This window comes from Amblyomma maculatum, chromosome 5, assembly GCF_055883805.1.
Source record: "Amblyomma maculatum isolate TAMU_Amacu chromosome 5, ASM5588380v1, whole genome shotgun sequence".
Taxonomy (NCBI): domain Eukaryota; kingdom Metazoa; phylum Arthropoda; class Arachnida; order Ixodida; family Ixodidae; genus Amblyomma; species Amblyomma maculatum.
Genome location: NC_139348.1, coordinates 118268468 through 118287799, shown reverse-complemented (window position 1 = coordinate 118287799; position 19332 = coordinate 118268468). Strand labels below are relative to the sequence as shown.

The 19332-nt window shown below is 46.5% G+C and overlaps 1 protein-coding gene across 1 annotated transcript in view; it reads right to left on the bottom strand.

Moving 5' to 3' along the window:
• Positions 1–5094: 5094 nt before the first annotated feature.
• Positions 5095–19332, bottom strand: part of LOC146189313 (sodium-coupled monocarboxylate transporter 2-like) — a 43942-nt gene continuing 29704 nt past the window's right edge. Inside the window, exons 12-16 of the mRNA XM_084605234.1 lie at positions 18577–18663; positions 12884–13071; positions 11244–11344; positions 8944–9038; positions 5095–5214 (exon numbers count right to left, since the gene is read on the bottom strand). Coding sequence (XP_084461360.1) covers positions 5095–5214; positions 8944–9038; positions 11244–11344; positions 12884–13071; positions 18577–18663 — 591 coding nt within the window. The remainder of the gene's footprint in view (positions 5215–8943; positions 9039–11243; positions 11345–12883; positions 13072–18576; positions 18664–19332) is intronic.

The window sequence follows — 19332 nt, the reverse complement described above, 5'->3', positions numbered from 1 at the left end:
TAGCTACTGCTACCACCCCGTTTCAAAGGGGACGCTCCTATATTCCATCCATCCATCCAGGGTCGCGATCCCCGGAGAAAGGACATATTGAGACCTTGGGAGATGGGCAAACGTTCTTTGGTGTCCTGTTTCTCCACAGTAAGGGAGGCTTCCACATTTTCTTCGAAGATGCAATCAATGTTATCGTCTATACGCGAAAAGGGTATGCGTCTTTCATAGTGACTGTATTTAGACGATGATAGTAAACACAAAAACACCATGTGCCATCCTTCTTGAAGAATCATAGGGGTAGCCCAAAACTAGATGGCTCTGATAATACCCTTCATTAACATCTCCTTCACATGTTCATTTATCACTTTTTGTTTAGGCGGGGATACTCCTCAGGCCTTTTGTCGAATCGGATGTGAGGCGCCAGTGTCGACCCTGTGTAGGATACGTGGAGCAGACATTTAGGATGGGCGGCCTGGTTGGGAAATGTCATAGATAATGTGGCCCCAGCAGTGCACAGCGCTCCTTCATTAACAGCGAGGGGTCAATCGTGCAAAGCAGTCGCTATTATTAATGAAAATCAGTCTGTGTTCTTTGACGGCGTCCGTAATCAAGACAACTGACATTGACGGGTCAGTAGTGCAGGACATAAGTACGAAATTTCACTGTTTGTTGCGAAATGAAATAAAAGCACAACTAACGCAAAGCGCACAGTCATAATCTTAATTTTGTTGTTTTGCTGCTAAGGAGGCGCATTATTATTGGCCAATTACAGCACGCCACACCATCGCTCACACCAAAGATAAAGAAGAAGAAGAAGCTATAATATACTGCTGTGTCTAAGTTGGAGCTAGCCCTGGCAAAACGTCATGGCTGCACAGTCTTCAAGGAAGCCTTGTGCCACATCTTCTGGCGCAGTAGTAGAAAACAGCAGCACGCTGCCAACGACCCCATGCCCTACACTGGGCTGCAATGCAACTTTTCAGCGACCGCTGCCGCTGGCATTCAAGGATTCCAGTGCACGAAAAAGCGGAGTGGCTGCTGTCCCTTCCAGTCCCTATGGTGGTGCAGCCCCTGGAGATGAGCAGGCACCAGCACAACGTAGAACGCAACTGATTAAGTACGCAGCGGGTGAGCGGGAGGCCTGCGAAGACGACTGGGCCAAGACGATGCACTTTGCCCTCATGATGCTGGCCATTGTGCTCCTCTTCTTGACCGTCGTAAACGTTGCCGTTTTTCTGCACACTGATCTATCGAAGCGTCGTGACGCCTGGAAGCGGATGCGGGAAACAGCGCTGTCCTCGTCGACCCCGTTGATAGCGCCAAATGACACCAACGCTACGACTCCGGTAATACGTGTGGACATCATGCTGTCGAGCCTTCCGCGTCGCAATTACAAGCAATCTGAGAAGTCTCGAGTGCAATGTGAGAAGGCCCACAGCTCTGAGAGCTCCGGTACGACTGGGGCTACAGTCAATCTTGATGCTGAGCCATTCGATACGCCATCTGTAGGGAGGCATTCCAATTAGTATAGGCTCATCGAAAGCACTGAAAGTCCAGAGTTGAAATAAAGATTATAAACGATAATTATCTGTAAGCAAGATGCTCTTGGTACGGACCTGGTTGGAAATGTATGACTACATGTTTCAAATTTGTTGCATCGAAGAGTATGTGTGCTTTGGGAGGATATCAAAGAACCATGTCATTGGTGCACATAAATAAGGAACCGCTAATGAGTTCGGGAACGTCATTAATCAGTCATAGTAACTGTACCCAAGGACCCGGTTCAGGGAAAGTACTTCGTATAAGGGACTATTTGGAGGGGGGGGGGGGGGGAGCAATGTAGTTTCGCGAGTGAAGACTGCTTAAGCACTCTCAAATAGCGCTCCGTCTTAGCGTATGCGAACCAGTCGTTCAGCCAGAAGCTTTTGGGTGAGTTGCCTCTTACCAAAACTTTAGTCTTTATATGCACAGCTTGATAACAACGTTCTGGACCTCTTTATTCAGAAAAGCTAAAGTCGGTGTTTTAAGCTACGTGTAAAAAAAATCAAAAATGATATTTGTGAGGTCGTGTATTTGGCCAGTGACATGGTTGGGCACTAAGTGGTCGGCGGATTATGTGACGCAGGAAAGAGCTGAAAGCTCGGTTATTTCCTTTGGGACTAGGATGAAAGTTGGGGCGTTTACATCCTGATTCAGATGCGCAAAGATAGACAACGCGGGAAAGTTCGTACTAAGCTTTGGCTTAGCTGTATAGGAACTCTATACTTTATGATGGTTTATGTGTGTCTTGATATTTGCGTCTGATGTCTTTTTTTTCACATATTGCATTTGCTTATGGCTCTATTCTATTGCGTTTGTGTGAGATAATAGATCCACAAATGAAGGTATCAGCAATTAAGTGCTTGTCAATGTGCATGCACACGAACGAAGGCGCACGAGGTACGTTGTATACATGGACCACGAAAGGCTAAGCCTAGATGCCCTTAACCGTTTCGAGTATGGTATCTGCCTGAGAGGCTACAATTAAGTGACAACTATCAATATTTGATGGGCATTATTACCATCATATAAAAAATTTTGGGACCTTAAGCATCTTTTGAACCTAGTGACAGAGCGAAAGCTGTGTGTGACGCAGCGGTAGCCTCTTTAACAGCGGCTTTTCCATTCACAGTTTTTATTCTTTTTTACAATTGGTTAATAATTGGTCCACAGGGAAGGGAAAGGCGTAGTATTTGTCACACTCGTTTCTGTGCACATCTGAAAACGTCATAAGGGAAGAGATTGTTTTATAGGAAGGGAAAGGCGCGGTAACTGCCTCTCGGTTTCTGTGGACACCTCAACCGCGCCGTAAGGGAAGGGAGGAAGGTGGGAGCGAAAGTGAAAATAGAGAAAGAGGAGCCGGAGTGGAGGGCTACGGAGTAATTTCGACCACCCGGGGATCCTTAACGTGCGCTGACATCGAGATTGGGAGGTGGTGAAGGGTGGCAGTTCTGGTCCTACGGGGCTGGGATGGTATGTCAACGCCACTTTCGGCGGGGGCCAGCCTGTCACCGTATTTTTATCTGTTGTAGGCCGTCATTGCACCCGCCACAGCTTCGGTGGTGGGGGACGACGGTTGTTGTTGCGGCGCGCGTCTTTCTCTTCCTCTTCTTTTCTTCCTTGTCTCTCCTGTCCTGCCCCGCCGGGGTGGTGCAGTTGTAAGACGCCCGACTACTGTGCCGGAGTACCCGGGTTCGAACCGATGGAGGCGAAACGAAGAGGCGTCCGTGTGCTGTGAGATGTCAGCGCACGTTAAAGATCCCCAGGTGGTCTAAATTACTCCGTAGCCCTCCACTACGGCTCCTCTTTCTCTCTTTCCACTTTCACTCCCACCTTCCTCGCTTCCCCTAAGGCGCGGTTGCGGTGTCCACGGAAAACAAGTGGGACAGTTACCTCGCCTTTCCCTTCCTACAAATAAATCAGTTTTTTTAAATCAGTTCTCTCCTGTCCGCACGAGGCAGCGGAGGTGGCTCAGCTACAGAGCCAGTAGCAGGCCCGTGCATTTTCTTTTCTTTCTTTCTACAGCCACAACAACGCTGACATCGCACAGCACATGAACGCCCCTTGGTTTCACCATAACAAGAGCATAATAATATAAGAATAATTGGTTCACAGGAAGGGAAAGGCGCAGTATCTGTCACAGTTGCTATGTGGACACCTGAACCGCGCCATAAGAAAATGGATGAAGGTGGGAGCGAAAGTGGAAAGAGAGAAAGGGGAGTCGTAGTGGCGGGCTACGGAGTAATTTCGACCGCCTGGGGATCTTTACCGCGCATTCCCCTGATGGGGCTGGGACAGGTAGGTCACCGCCGCTTGCGGCGGGGGCTAGCCTGCCACAGAATTTTTATCTGTTGTAGGCCGTCATTGCACCCGCCACCGCTTAGGTAGTGGACGACGGCTGTTGCGGCGTGCGTCTTTCTCTGCCCCTTCCTTTTCTTTATTCTCTATTTTCTCTTCTGTCGGCACGAGGCAGCGGAGGTAGCTCAGCTACAGAGCCAGTAGCAGGCCCGTGCATTTTCTTTTTCTTCTTCCTACAGCCACAACAACAGCGCTGACATCGCATAGCACACGGACGCCACTTTGTTTCGCCTCCATCGAAACGCAGCCGCCATGGTCGGGTTGCGTATTTGGGTTTGCTTGGTACGGTGGCTCCGCAAGGGACAAAGCAACAGAAGAGACGAAGAAAACGGGCTGTTCCGACTAGCATCTACCGCCCCCAGGGGCCGAGCAGCTTAGCGATTAGCGGCGCATGCTTTTTCAATGGGCGTCATGTTGGACGCGGCACTAGCTTGAGAAAGCCTATACTACTACTATTACTATTATTATTATTATTATTATTATTATTATTATTATTATTATTATTATTATTATTATTATTATTAGTAGTAGTAGTAGTAGTAGTAGTATAGAGGAAGACTCGTTTCACTAAGTTGGCACTGAATTGTCTGTAGGTAACGGCCAAATTACCTGTCTAAATATTATCTTCACAGTTTTGATTATTAATGATAATAATAATAATTGGTTCACAGGAAGGGAAAGGCGCAGTATCTGTCACACGTGTCTGTGGACACCTTCATCCCTTGGTGTCCACAGACACAAGTGTGACAGATACTGCGCCTTTCCCTTCCTGTGAACCAATTATTATTATTATTATTTCGGCTCCTGGGGGCGGTAGATACTAGTCGGAACAGCTCATTTTCTTCGTCTCTTCTGTTGCTTTGTCCCTTGCGGAGCCACCGTACCGAGCAAACCCAAATACGCGGTCGGGTTCGAACCCGGGAACTCCGGCACAGTAGTCGGGCGTTTTACCATTGCACCATACCTAAGGGAAGAGAAAAAATGGAAGTGAATGTGGAACGAGAGAAAATGGAGCCGATGTGGAGGGCTTTGGAGTAATTTCGGCCAGCTGAGGATCTTTATTGTGCGCTGATATCGCACAGCACACGAATAGTACAATGGCTGTTTAAGACACTAATGATGTGAACCAATCGGCGCAGCTATAAGAATAAAATCATAGGCTCGCAGTTGGTGATATTATTGCATGGACTCCTTTTCGCCGCGGTCCTAAATAAGCGCTGCTGTTTCAGTGTGAGAACGCGTCTCAATACGGAGCGTCGTGAATTCGAGGTCGTTGGACTTGAACGGCGTCGCATTCCTTGCCAGTCTTGCTGCCGGGTCTTCAAGCTGTTGGTGGTAAACAAGAAGATAAAAGTTTCAGAGTACTACGGCACTTCTAGACAAAATGCGCAGCCGTTAACTTTACTCATTTTGTATTGAGAGCCTCTTGATAGTGCCCGCACATTGGCTCTTCCGTATGGGAGAAAGAATTGACAAGACGCGCCCTTTCTACGAATAAAAGGACGGTACAAAGTCTGGTGCCTTTTCACTATTCCAAAAGCAGTGGTGACTAAATGGGACGAACTAGGCACCGCTGGTTGTGAGCAGTGGCGACACAAACCATGTATATATGGTTTGGTTTGGTTTGTGGGGTATAACGTCCCAAAGCGACTCAGGCTATGAGAGACGCCGTAGTGGAGGACTCCGGAAATTGCTACCACCTGGGGTTCACGTGCACTGACATCGCACAACACATGGGCGCCTTGCTTTTCGCCGCCATAGCTGTCGCCGAGGCCGGGAATCGACCCTGCGTCCTTGGAAACAGTAATCGAGCGCCGTAACCACTGCGCCACCCCGGCGGGGCCATTTATATATAGGGTGTGCGTTACTTTACCATATAGGGTGTGTAAGGTAAAGTAACGCAATTATTTTTTCTTTGGGTGCTGCTATCGGCTCTGTCGCGCTCATATCGATTGAATCAAGCACGGGGAAGGGGGGGGGGGAGGAGGTGTCATTCAACTTTTTTATCTCTGCCTAGCATAGTCTGCTGTAAGCTCTGGGAGCGGCAGAATTGCTGTTTCGGTGTATACCTACTGATAGTGTACTTGTCACAACGTGTGATGCCATCCGCACGCAAACAGTGGTACTCGATGACGTTCTAAAAAAAGAGCCTTCCCGACACCTACCAAATGATTCAGCCAGCCAGCGGGAATTCTACTATGTCATATTCTCATGTTTCTAAGTGTTTAAAGAGTTTAACGCTGGTGCGCACGACATCGATGATAAAGCGTGCTCTAGGCTGCCATGAGCAAGCAAAACTGAAGAAAATGTGTTTCGTGTTCGCTATCTTTTAGAGCGCAGCTCTTTGGCGTCCGTTCCTGGGTTTTGCGTCAGCGTCGGCGTCGGCGTCGTCGTCGGCCTCGTAACTAGCTCCGCCCCCCTTTCATCCCCCCGGCGCTAGCAGCGACCGACTGATACCGCTGGATTCCGCTGACGCCGCTAGAGAGTCAAGATAACGTGACTGCATAGAACACCGTCGCCGCCATGCAGAAAGAGGAGGGGAGGGTCCCCCCCCCCCCCTGTTTATGTGTGGCGGATAGGGTGCTCTTCAGTTGCCGACGCGCCGGTTATTTCACGTAGGCCCCGGCACGTCGACGAATACGTGACCACCTTCCCACGGCTAGACCTGGTTCTTGGCGCTGCGGAAGCGAGGGTATCATATTGTTTGCGTCGGCATCGGCGGCGTTGTCCCTGAAACCAACTCCGCAGCTGGGGTTGACTCACTATCGGCGTCAGCAGCATCAGTCAGTCGCTGCTATTTCTTCCCTCCTCCCTTTATCGCGTTGTCTGCTTGCTGCGCGCGCTTCTGCCCCCATCGTTTGCCGCTGGGTGTACACGCCGCCCCCCTCCCCTCTCTTCCTGCGAGTCTCCGGTTGTCAAAGCGCTAGCTCGAACTTAATTCCTTTCTTCGCTCCTCCTCCAATGCAACCCCTGTGCGGTGGCAATCAGAGAGCCAGAGCGGTGGCGGCGGATCTGTATATGTGCACCGCCCGAGCCGAAATTGCCGCTGCCGTTCGCCACTGCGAAATTATCTCCCAGTTCTTTCTGAGCCATGAGCGAGACGAATGTTGACATAAAGACAAACAGGAATTTCTTCACACTTATGCGGGAGAACATCCCGTTCCTCTCGCTCGTAACACGTCCCACGGCTCTGACAACCTCGCGAGGCACTTGTATAGATCTCGTCTTTGAGAATCAAGCATTGGTGTACCAAGTCGAACATATATCAGTCTATTTCTCCGACCACAAAGCTTCCTTCATGACTGTCAAGAACTGTTAGTGGAGTCTTTGTTAAAGGAATACGTGTGAAAAATAAAAAAAAAATTCTGTGATAGCGCATACATGTGTTGCTCGATTTCTTTGCCTCAATCTATCGAAAAGGTGAAACAGCTTATTTGCTGCTCTCAAATTTCGCATTAGGAAGTAACGGAATCGTCGGTAATTTTTTTTAAACACCTAAAGTTGAGTGAGGGTGCGGATGATTGCCGAGACTCACTATTGAAACAAATATGACCGAGCATGGCAACGTTAGGAACATTTGAAATTGCGCAACATGTGTGCCGAGCAGGGGTCCAAATTGTTGATTGACGACCACAACAACCAAGCGGTGATCGCAAGAAAAGTTCTGCGCCTTGTTTGAACTTTGAAATTTAACAATATTTCTTGTAAAGTGTCATTACATGTGACGAAATATGGGTATTTGAGTATGACCCTGCACGGCAGGTCAAAGTTTCGATTGGCACACCTCAGAGTCCCCTTGCCCCGAGAAGGCAAAAATGAGCAAATCGGATGGGAAGACATTGTCTCTTTTTGACGGGAAGCTTTGGTTTGGCTTGTGGAGTTTTACGTCCTAAAGCGACTCAGGCTATGAGATACGCCGTAGTGGAGGACTCCGGAAATTTCGACCACCTGGGGTTCTTTAACGTGCACCAACGTTGACGTGCACTGACATCGCACAGCACACGGGCGCCTTGCTTTTCGCCGCCATCAAAAAGCGGCCGCCAAGGCCGGGATTCGATCCCTCGTCCTTGGGCACAGTACCGAGCGCTTGAACCACTGCACCACCCCGGCGGGGCTTTTGATGGGTGTGGTTCGCTAAGCGTTCTTACCCGAAGGAAAGTGAATGACCGCTGTCTACGATGTGGATGTTCTCGAGATATTGAGAAAAAGGCTCTTCCGAGCGCGACAGGCGATCTCCGTTAAGTGGCATTTGCACCAAGACGACGCTCTTAGCCCCCCTTCTCTATGCGTGTGGCAGTTTCTGGCCAAGTACAACTTCGCGACGTTGCCCAGTGGAAAGTCGGAGAGCACCTTCAGCTACCCCCATTACACTTATTGAGATAAAGAAAGCGTCGCATGTACCTTTTTTTCAGGCTCAAAAGAAAGCCCGCGAAACACAAACAAAATCAAGTGACTGGCGCATTCGCGCGTCTCGGTTGTGGTGGTCGCAGTCATGATGTGAGCGAACGAAATCAGCTGCCCGAGTGTCTCTTCAGTCCTGTTATAGCGGAAAGTGGATATGCCTGCTATGGTTTCTTTTCCAGCGCCATCAAGGTGGCGCTCGTGATGATGCAAAAGCAGCGCATGCGACGAGCTAACTGCAACTATCGCCAAAATGTCAGTCTGCCGCTGCAACGGAACCGAGTCCCGGCCGCAGCTGATTTCGTTCGCTTGAATCCCGACTTAGAGCACGACAATTGTGGCCGAGCCGGAACCAAAGCAGGAACAAAAAAAAAAAGCCCATAATTGCACTAACGCGATCTAGGCTGGCTTCGGCTCTCAAGTTGCAAAATTATTTTCGTTTCGGATTTTCGCATCGGTCGAATACGGTCGAGGCTGTATTCGAACACCTTAAAAAGCGCAGGATTTGTGTCTTTGCAAGCTTGAACCGGTGAAGACCACTGGAAGAATTTGCCTTCTGACACGCACTGTGCATGCTCGCCTGCAAATGCCTCAAGAGACAACAGAGCTATGATGGCTATGAGTCTAACGATAATGATGACGAAACATGCTCACATTCAGTGTTTGCCGCAAAAACTTGAAGCGACTCCACAGGGCCACGAACACGGGACTGGTAAGGTGCGCGTTCTTTTTCGCCCTCTGGATGCCACCTAGAAGAAAGTGGTAGTTATTGATGTAAGAAGCAGGACTGCTGCTGAGACGCAGACGTGAGGACGAGCACGACACTTCTTCGCACCTGTTCATGGCTGGAAACACTGGCTGTGTACTTGTGTAGTCAAAACGCCGTCGGTCATACGTTTACTTCCTTACGAAGAGGTTGAGTGTTCTTAGAAATCGGCTTGAGATAGTTTAGATTAATCTGGGATTGTTATCTATTACCTTAAATATTCTTTATTAGTATACGTTGGAAATACGCCCGTAAAAGTCATATTTTTTAAATATGAGGCTTCATGTGTGAACCGCGCATTACTTTAAGAAATTTACTCCAATATTATGTGTATCATTTCATCACGTGAAGCATTCAGCAGATTGTGCCATCAGACAGTTTAAAATGCTGAGAACGCGGTAGTTAAGGATTTATCAAACAATAGAGAGATTTAGCACATCGTGATCCGCGATCCGCTACCGTGATCCGCCTCCGCGCGTTCCACTGCGCATGCCTAGATCCCTTTGATGCCGATAGATGGCGCCACATACTTGATGTCAGCACATAGACCTTCTGCATTGAAACCAATCAGCGTGTGCGCCCCGCCCACGAGCGGTAGAGGGTCACGGTGGCGGATCGCGGATCACGGTATGCTAAATCTCTCTAATGGTGGCGTCATGATTAGCAGTTGAAATGAGTGCGAAAGGAGGTCAGTGTATATGCTGCTGGTCTTGTGCAGATTTTTCTGCATTTCATAAGCAACTCCGCTCATTAAGCGCCAATCTGGACTCATTATTGTATATCTACGTCTTTCGGAAGGTTTTACCTTCAAAAGAACAATAGATTATCTTCTCCACTGCTTCAGCTAGCTGGAAGAGAAGAGTTTATGATCACGAGTTAGTGTACTGATGGTCATTGAGAAATGTGTGGTTTATTGTTGTACCAGTATACGTTAAAGAAAAATTAATGTACTAAGGCAACAAACAATGTAAGAACATCGTCCAGATTTGAGGGAAAAAAATGAAAGACGTAGCGAAAAAAATTTGGGGGGCACTTTGGACCACTAAACTGCGATGAGGCGAAAGCCTCTATTGCGCGTTGGTGCGAGGGCTTCCATTAAATCACCTCTTTCTCTCTTTTTTTCGCTCCCACCTTACTCCTTTTTATCACGGCTCGGTTGAGGTGTGCGCGGAGAATTGTGACAGATAGTGCCCCTTTTCTTTCCTGTAAACCGATTTGAAACGCCACTGATGCCAGTTGTAATGCATCTGCTCCTATATGATGTGTGGCGCGGTGCTCGATTGATTGATTGGTGAATTTTACTGGGGAAAATTGGAGGTTAGGGGTAGCGACTTAGGAAAGAGCAACGGTCAGTAGTCCTTTGTTCACGAGTTCGTTGGCCTCAGCAGCGGCTCTGGCTCGCCGCACCAGAATGAACTGACGTTGAGCGTCTGAGCCAGATAGAAGGTCCTCCCATTACTCAGGACTAAGGCTATCTATTTTAGGCATTTTGGGGCTAGCCCTGTATCCCCATGTTGTGTGGTATCTTGTAGCAATGCCTCCGCACGATGTAGAAACGCGCCCGTCATCTGCCCTCGCACTTGGTTGGCCTGGACCAATTAGCGCGTCCGCCGCTGGTAGCGTGTGGTATTGCTTGATGGTAGCAGTAAACGGTAGCGCTTTGCTAAAGCTGTCTATCGTCTGCATTGCGCATAGACGATTGTCCTCCCCTGTTCTACAAGAGGTTTTATCAAACGTTGAGGTGAATGTTTACATCCGCATGCATAGTTGCGTTTTTTTTTTCATTGCCTCTAGGAAGCTTCAGGTCAGCTTCTGGAGGGCATGGAGGCCTGGAGCGGCACTATAGTGTAGCGTGATGTGATGTTTACCACGTTCGTCTCGGCAGAACTGAATCAGAAATTCTTCGCGACGTGACGGCCACTTAGTTTGTAATAAACATATCGGTACAGAATACAGAAATGTTTCTGCAGGCTAAGAATATTTATTGCTTTGTTTTTTGCAGAATAAATCGTATTGAAGCAGTTTTCTCGGCGCACGTTTGTACTGAAGCTGTCACTTTCAAATCGCGCTAAAATGCACATCATCTATATGGACAAGCACGCTCCCAGAAGAACGTTAATTGGAATTCATTTAAGAGCGCTTTCTTCTCCAATAGGCCTAGCTGGCTTCTGTTCTTTAGCATACTTGCCTGTAACAAGGCTAAGCGCTGTCCCCATGGTAACCGTGAGGAAAATCCCGATGAAGGCAATCCAGAAGAAGGACAGCCGGTACAGTGGGAACACGTACTGGCTGCGCGTGATGAGGTAAAAAGTTGAAACTGATTGTGTGAACAGAACTGTGCTCGTTTACGAGGGGGGAGCCGCTAGCAAGACAGCCTGCTTTAACAAACGAGAGGTATTAATCACCTTATGTAAACTGTGAATATTTTGTGCTGCATTGACCACCATACTTTAATAGAAAAAACACTGTATTGAAACACATCTACAAAAAGCGGTTCGACGAAGAGATGCAGTGCATTAGTCGGCCTACATTTCGTCCTTACTTTTCCAGAGCTGGAAAACCTGGACCAGCAAGCCTGGATTATCCACCTAGTCCGCAAGTTAGCTGCTGCCAGCGGAGCCCTGGACTAGGGGCACCGACCACCCAGCTCCTGCGAATTCTTACTGATTATTATGCTCATTAAAAGTTTTCTCTCTCTTTCCAGAGCTCTGCTTCTTCATTATGTATCAGTCAGAGAAGAAACCAAAATCTGCCCATTAAGTGGGTGTCAGAATGGGTAAAAATTACTGTATTTCAGCACTGTGTAAAATAACGCGGTAACGGCTAATGAGTGCACGTCCCATCCCTCACGCTGCTCGACAAACAGGTGATTTTAAATTTTTCAGAGAGTGAACTGTAGGAGAGTCAATAGGAACGAGTCGCGTATGCGCTCAATTTATCAAGCAGCATACATATAAGATGCGCTGCCTAGGCTGCTCGCTTGTCTGTTGTCTGTTCTAAATAAACGTATATATCTCTGTCATCTAAAATTACCAGCGATTTTGTCGCCGCCACCAAAGCAGGAGTTGGCATAAATCAGATGTTCAATGAAGTTCAGTTTGAGCTGGCATAAATCAGATGTTCATTATTTAAGTTCAGTTTGAGCTGCTTCCATTGAAGGATCGATCTTAGCTTCTTACAAACCGCCAGCGAGAAGGCCGACTTGCGCTGGCACAAAAAAAAAATCAAAAACATTCTAAAAGCCGCGTGTGCTGCATGTATACGTTCAGATGCCTGATAGGCACTATGAAATAATGCTTGTAATGGAACGTTAGCAAAAAAAAAAAAACTTTTGGTGATATCTGCGGTCGAGAAAAAAAAAATCAATCACATAATGAAAATAGAATGGGTTTCGTACACCGCGATTCGATTTTTAGCAGCTGTTGCACTATATTTATTCCATGTCCATTATAGCACCTGGCCAAGCAAATCACGATGCGAAAAAAAAAACCACTGAAGTTATGCTTTTGTTTGACATTGTGATCTAAAAGTATCAGAGCGCTTAGAAAAGTCTCTCTGGGCCACTAAACAGAAGACCTGAGTTAAGTTATAGGGCACTTTGTTCGTCTTCCCGTTCCTGAGCCTTCGTTCCTGCAGCATACGTGCCTTGAAAAGGGGTAGGGCTCTCTATGTGGTGACGCGCCACGAGAAAATTGCGAACAATTTTCTACCCTTTTCCTCCAAGCTGAGCTTTATTAGGAGTGTAGCCAGGAATAGCAAATGCCCGTGCGCGCTGATACGAAGACCCAAATACGAAAACCTCAGGCTCTGGCCTGAAGAAAGCCTTACCTATTGGTTAGTAGTTGCACTACCGGATAAGTGGTAGCAGAGACTCGTGCTTCAGTGCCATTGATCTGTGCCGGACACCTCTCGAGCGTTCCTGTGACCACAGTCGGCGGGGGAATGGCCGACAGTCCCCTGCCTACCGCGTGCCACAACTGCAGAGCACAGACCAACAGGCTCGCCCACGCTGCCCCCTGCATACGAAAAGGTTGTCGGAGCTTCGCAGATATTCCCGATTACTGAGCAGTGGGATGCAGAGCGTAAGGTGAGGGTTGGATACGAAGTGAGGAAGTGTTCGTGGTAGGACAGCTGCATTGACAAGCGGCAAGGGTTTTTATGTAGTCCTGTGGAATGAATTTTTTATGCAACTGTCGACAGTGGGCTGCAACAGATGATAACGTATATTTTTTGTATTTCAGAGAAGATTCTTTTTAATATTTTATTCATTAGCGTTCAGCTACATGTGACAATACTAATTAAGCCCGATGATCCCTCCAGCGAACAAAGTTATATATCCGGAACATGTCTCGAAACCCAGGTGTGTACATAGGTTATCTTTTGAATGTGTGCATGTAATTAAGTTTCTACGTTCGTGTGTGTCTTCACATTCGAGCATGTATTTGCTGGGGCATGTGGATTGCGCGGTGGTTGTCATGTGGTCGTCAAAGCCTTAAATACTCCAGTAAAGGTTGTCCGAGAGAAAAAAACCTCCGCCTATTTATCGTTGAGACATGACATAAATTATACCCCTCAGCCACCCTGCATCACGCAGCAGCACCTGAAAAGAGCATACATCGGCGTAGGTCCTCTGTTTAGTAAAAAAAATGTAAGTCGTGTTTTCAAAGCATTCTAAAATTCTCTTCAGCGTAAGGAGGAAATGGCTCCTTTAAAAAACGCTCTCTAATTCGAAGTGTACCAGCTAACAGTATTCTCTAAAGCGCAGATCTTTAGCATTATTTGTTAACTCTTTTGACTGAATCAGTCGCCTTGGTGTGCGGCCGCGAGTAAAGCTGTTGTTTCCTATGTAGTCGAACCTGTTTCTCCTTCACTATCAAAGCTCCGCTCTGTTGTTTACCAAGGAGACGACTTCCATCTCTCAGTTCCACCATTCTACACCTGCAAATACTCGGGCCGCCGAGTGTATGGAAGTGCTTAAAAGGAACACAGCAATTGAGTGGTGTACCAGGTGACTGCGGTTGAAATAAAGTTTTGATAATTAAGTAGGCGATGGGGATGTTTTCTACTCAAATATTTTGTCAGTGTGGTAGTCAACACATCCTATGAACTGACGAACTATGGCGTAGTTAAGAGAGGCGCCGCATTTGCTCTGCGCGCTATTTTAGCCTCCCCTTGGTGGCGCCTTTTGCGCTAAGCAAGTACATGGACAACACTGGAGTGTTATCGGTTAGCTGGGAAGATTTGCATGCACTTGTGGATACGAAGGAGAAACTGTAGACTTCAGTTTCAGCATGATTAGGTGTGATGAAACGATTGCACTGATAAAGTGCTTGCACTGCAAGAGTGATACCAAAGTGGCGGGATATAAATCTCCCTGAGTGTAGATAAACGAAGCGCAAGTATACATTGAAGCACATGCACCAGATAGAAGGGGAGACGAGATGCCGCAGCAATGAAACGCGGAGCAGTATGCGGGTGTAACATGTTTAATGTACTGCAAGGCATTTGCGAAGAAATAAGGATGTCATAGCTTACCTTTGGGAACACAGTTTTATGCTGAACTATAAAACACGCAGTGCAAGGTGATATAGGTGAAGCAGCCTTCGAAGCAGGCTGCTTCGCCATACAAACTACTACATGAATAACACCTCAGAAAATATGAAAATAAGTGGGAACCTCAAACATATCAATACTTGTGCGGGATGTGGACTCAAAATGGATGAAAAGGACAAGACGAAAAACCAGTAAGTAAATATGCAGCGAAAGAGGACGGAGAAATGTACGACAGACAAAAAACAGAGGAGAAACTGCAAAAGTCAGTTGAAAAGACGCCGATTGTAAATATATAAAAAAGTGGAAAATGCTAAATAAGAAGTAAGAATTCTATGAGAATTCAAGAACTTCTTCTTTGCAAAAGTCAGTTGAAAAGACGCCGATTGTAAATATATAAAAAAGTGGAAAATGCTAAATAAGAAGTAAGAATTCTATGAGAATTCAAGAACTTCTTCTTGAGATTTTGCAGCGCTAGAAGCGGACTTCTATTTGAAGCTTGATCAGGTTGCAACACAACGCGAAGATATAAAATGAAGTTTAACAAACGATAGTTTGTTCCAACTGTGGTAGATGCCTAGACCCATTTTAATATATATTGCTAGAGTGTATCCGCTATCCGCCGCCTCATTAGGATCTAAAACAACAAGAGGCAGTGTACTGGCGAAGACTGCAGACAGGAACATTCCCTAACCTGCATATCCTAAGCAAAATTTACCCGTCACAATATCGGGATACCTGCCCATGGTGGGGTAGCAAACCTTCGTTATACCACATCACGCGGCAATGTAGAAATAACGATAGCTTTCGTAAAGACCCGAGTGCGGAACAGTGGAGAGGCGGCTTTCTAGTGGCGATCTGGATTGCCAACTAGGTCTGATCCAGCACGCCAGTGAGCAGCGAAGCTCAGCGGAGCCCTGGAATAGGGGCACCGACCCTGTGAGGAGACAGAAGATGGACCTCTTCTGCTACTGGTACAAGACCTTCCTAGAGAAATTAACGTAATTCCTATCCTATCCTAGAGTGTAGCAGTATCATCAGGATGTTGAAGCGGGCGTAATCACTCTCCTTGACACCTTACAGTTTAAAGGTGCCAAAGGAAGCGTGATTACATTAGCAGTAGAGGCTAACAAGAACTGTTTGAGGATCAGTGGTTAATTAGCAGCTCGGTCATTAGAGGATACTGAGTCAAAGTTAAACATCATTTAATGAAAAATATATCGAGCGAATAACGAACCAGCTGCTGTAATGTAAGAATTGTTTTTAATTATAGAAACAAAGGCTGAACATGAATGCTTTTGTCACCACCCCATTTCGAAGGAGATTCTCTTACACTTCCTCCTTAAACCCTAATTCACATTACATTATACCGATAATAGCCATGTGGAGATGGCGGAGCGGCCAAGATGGTGAAGTGCCGCGTTTTATTAGCGCAAATGTTGGCTCGATTCCCGCGGACTGACCTCCAAGGCGCACGCGTTTAGCGTTCAACGGCATATGCCAATTGTGTCGTGAGTGAATCGGATTCTAAAATCTTGCCGCTGACAAAGAGAACGAAGGGAGAATGGTTGGCGGTTGATCCGGGTCTTTCAGGGCTGGGACTGTAGGCCGTCATTGCACTCGCTACCGTTTCGATGGTGGACGATGGCTGTTGCGACACGCGTCTTTCTCCCCCCTTTTTTTTTCTTTCTTCTCTATTTTCTCTTCTGTCTGCACGAGGCAGCGGAGGTGGCTCAGCTACAGAGCCAGTAGTAGGCCCGTGCATTTTCTTTTCCTTCTTCCTTCAGTCGCAACAGCAAAGAGAACTATATCAGACGAAACGAAGAGGCGTCCGTGTGCTGTGCGATGTCAGCGCACGTTAAAGATCCCCAGGTGGTCGAATTACTCCGTAGCCCTCCACTACGGCTCCTCTTTCTCTCTTTCCACTTTCACTCCCACCTTCCTCCCTTCCGTTATGGCGCGGTTCTGGTGTCCACAGAAAAACAAGTGAGACAGTTACCGCGCCTTTTCCTTCCTATAAATAAATCAGTTAAATCAGTTAAAAAAACTATATCAGAGCGCAATAGCGTCTGAAGCACTGGTGTACATTATAGGCGGTTTCTATGCTTCGCTGGCTGGACGTCAAAACTCCCCGGTTGCTAGCAGTTAAGCAAAATGAGCTCTCCGCCGGAAGACTAAGGCATTGAAGCGCCAGCCAAGGAGAGCAGCCGTTCTGTCACCCTCGATTTCGTTTTGGAGGACCTCAGCCCCTATTTCTTTATAGCATCAAGCTAGGTGAAACAAAAGACGCACCAGTGACATTCGATACTTACACCCCTGCCTTTCTGCGCGTCCTCCGCGCAGCGTGGACCAATTAATGCGGTTTTAAGCCGGCTTCATCGTAGACGACATTCACGATTGTTCGAAAGCCCTTAGAATGAGCTTCCGTTGCCGCCACGCTGGTTACTTTGGCGGACTCGAAGTTCACAATGGCTCAGAGTTAAAGCTTCTCAAAAGTCCTTTGTCTTCTGGTTTGACATCATGCTCACTTTCGTGTTCGCCGCAGTTACCGGTCCATGTAGGCATGTGTCCGGCAAACGGTGTTTGACTCTGAAAGCGTTTTTTTTTTGCACTCTGCACGACCAAAATGGAAAAATATCGTTGCAGTGCTTCAGAGAGCAAACAGGAAAACGAGCGCCTGCTCGATGACGACGGAAGCACAGGAACAAAGAGACATGCGACTAAGGATTGAGCTGAAGTTTCTTCTTTCGGCAGAATGTGGATGACCCCTATCGCTACCAAGAAAGGAGACGTTTGAGCCATAAAGAGCGTACCATTGACGCGTGAAATCAGCATCAAGAAGTTGCCCTAGTTGACGTACATATTGTCCACAAATGCTTGCCTCCATGGCTTTCCTCATGGCCGATCTTACACTGGACGTTAAATCATGCGAACAAACAGAACCAATAAAAAGAGTTTTGCAGAATAGTGTTGTTTTCTACATGAGTCTCAAGAGCTGGGAGCGATTCAGTGCAGAGAAGACTGAAATATTGTTTCGCATGGTTTGATGTACTAAGGAAAATCTTCCATAATCCATCCCCAACTGTGTATTTTAGTTTCAGATTCTACACGCGTACACGTGCCGAAGCATTGCATAGTATCACGTACGATATTTACGACTAGTATTCAACTACAAGTCAGAGGACTATGTTATTTTTTTGTATCCATCATTCTTGCAGAAGAATAATTACCAAGTACTGTTATTAAAGTTGGCTGAGGAAGTAATTATGCTTTCATACTGCAAATGACTCTTAGACAGTATTTTGTGCAATGAAGCTTGGCTCACATTGGGAAAAATCATGGAAGATACCTAACAGTAGCCTGGATGAATATTGATATACACGTAAAACTTGCCCGTGTTAAGCAATGCTACGCATAATACTGAACCGTATTATACACCCTTGCATGATTACCTCTGTGGCAGCGTACGTTAGTTATAAATGCTAGTGCTTATCTTTAAACATTGTGTTATCATCTCTAAACGTTGAGGTTGGAAAGGCGCTATTTAGTTTTCATGCAAACATATTTAGCTTTATTCCGACCGCTGAAGTATTGTCATGCGTCTATAAGCCAGATGTATGTAGCTTTACAGCAAATTTACCCTTGCATCGGGACTACCAGAAACATTTAAGAATCGCCACAAGTGTAGACTCTATTCGCAGACACCGACTCATACATTGCTTCATTAAGTTTAGGCGAACAGATTGGTACCAGCAGACCCGATGCACCCCTGTGTACTCACAAGCTATGAGCGTATAGAAAGGCGGCTAACTTGTATGCTCATTCCTTATGGTCCAAATAAAAATACTTTTCACTTCTCACATGTCAAAAAAGGCTGCTGGTAACAGAGGGGGTGCATGATGATGAGCACAATAGAATATGGTAGTTGACGGAGTGCTAGTAATGTATTCTGAAGAATCAATATGTCAAACCTTTGCATTCACCCAAGGCGAAGAGACGGCAAGTAGGATGAGGCCGATGAATGGTCCTGAGGCTGAGGAGTAGAGGGACACAAACAGCTGCGAGGAAAGAGTAATGAGCCATCAAAGGAAATAACAAAACGGGCTCTTCATACACCGTAATCTAGCTCTGTGCAAGAGGTGCATGTCTTGATCCTCTGCTCGTACGCAACAACTGTAGGCATTCAAAGAACTGAACGCCTCGAAAAAAAAAGAATAAAAAAACATAACATCTTGAGAGAATCACCTTTGTGGGATAACGTTTTTTGAAAATCCGCTAGTGAATAATGGATGCCATTTTTTTTATCTAAACTCTGGGTAGAAATCTGGTTATGGAGTGAAAAGATACGGTTTGTTGACATACAAGTATGTATATTTCAGGAAAGCTTATGAAGTCACAAGTTAGGTTTTGCCATTTATGAAATAGCATATGATTGCTTCTTGGTTTATAAAGTCTATTTCAAAGTTCCAGATTTTATTTTAAACAAGTAGTTGCGAGAAAGCCAGGGAAGAATCTGCATAAACAGTTCGAGGGGCCCTTCCTCTTTACATAGCAGCATTGACGGTAACAAAAGTAGGCGAGCAGAGGAAATAATATGATAAATGATTATATGCTGAATTTTGAGAAAAAAAAAACACTCCACAAGTAAATAAATATGACCGACCGCACTGAATTTCTGCAGGTCGCATCAAATGTTCCCTTTCTTCACACGTATTGTAGTTATTTAT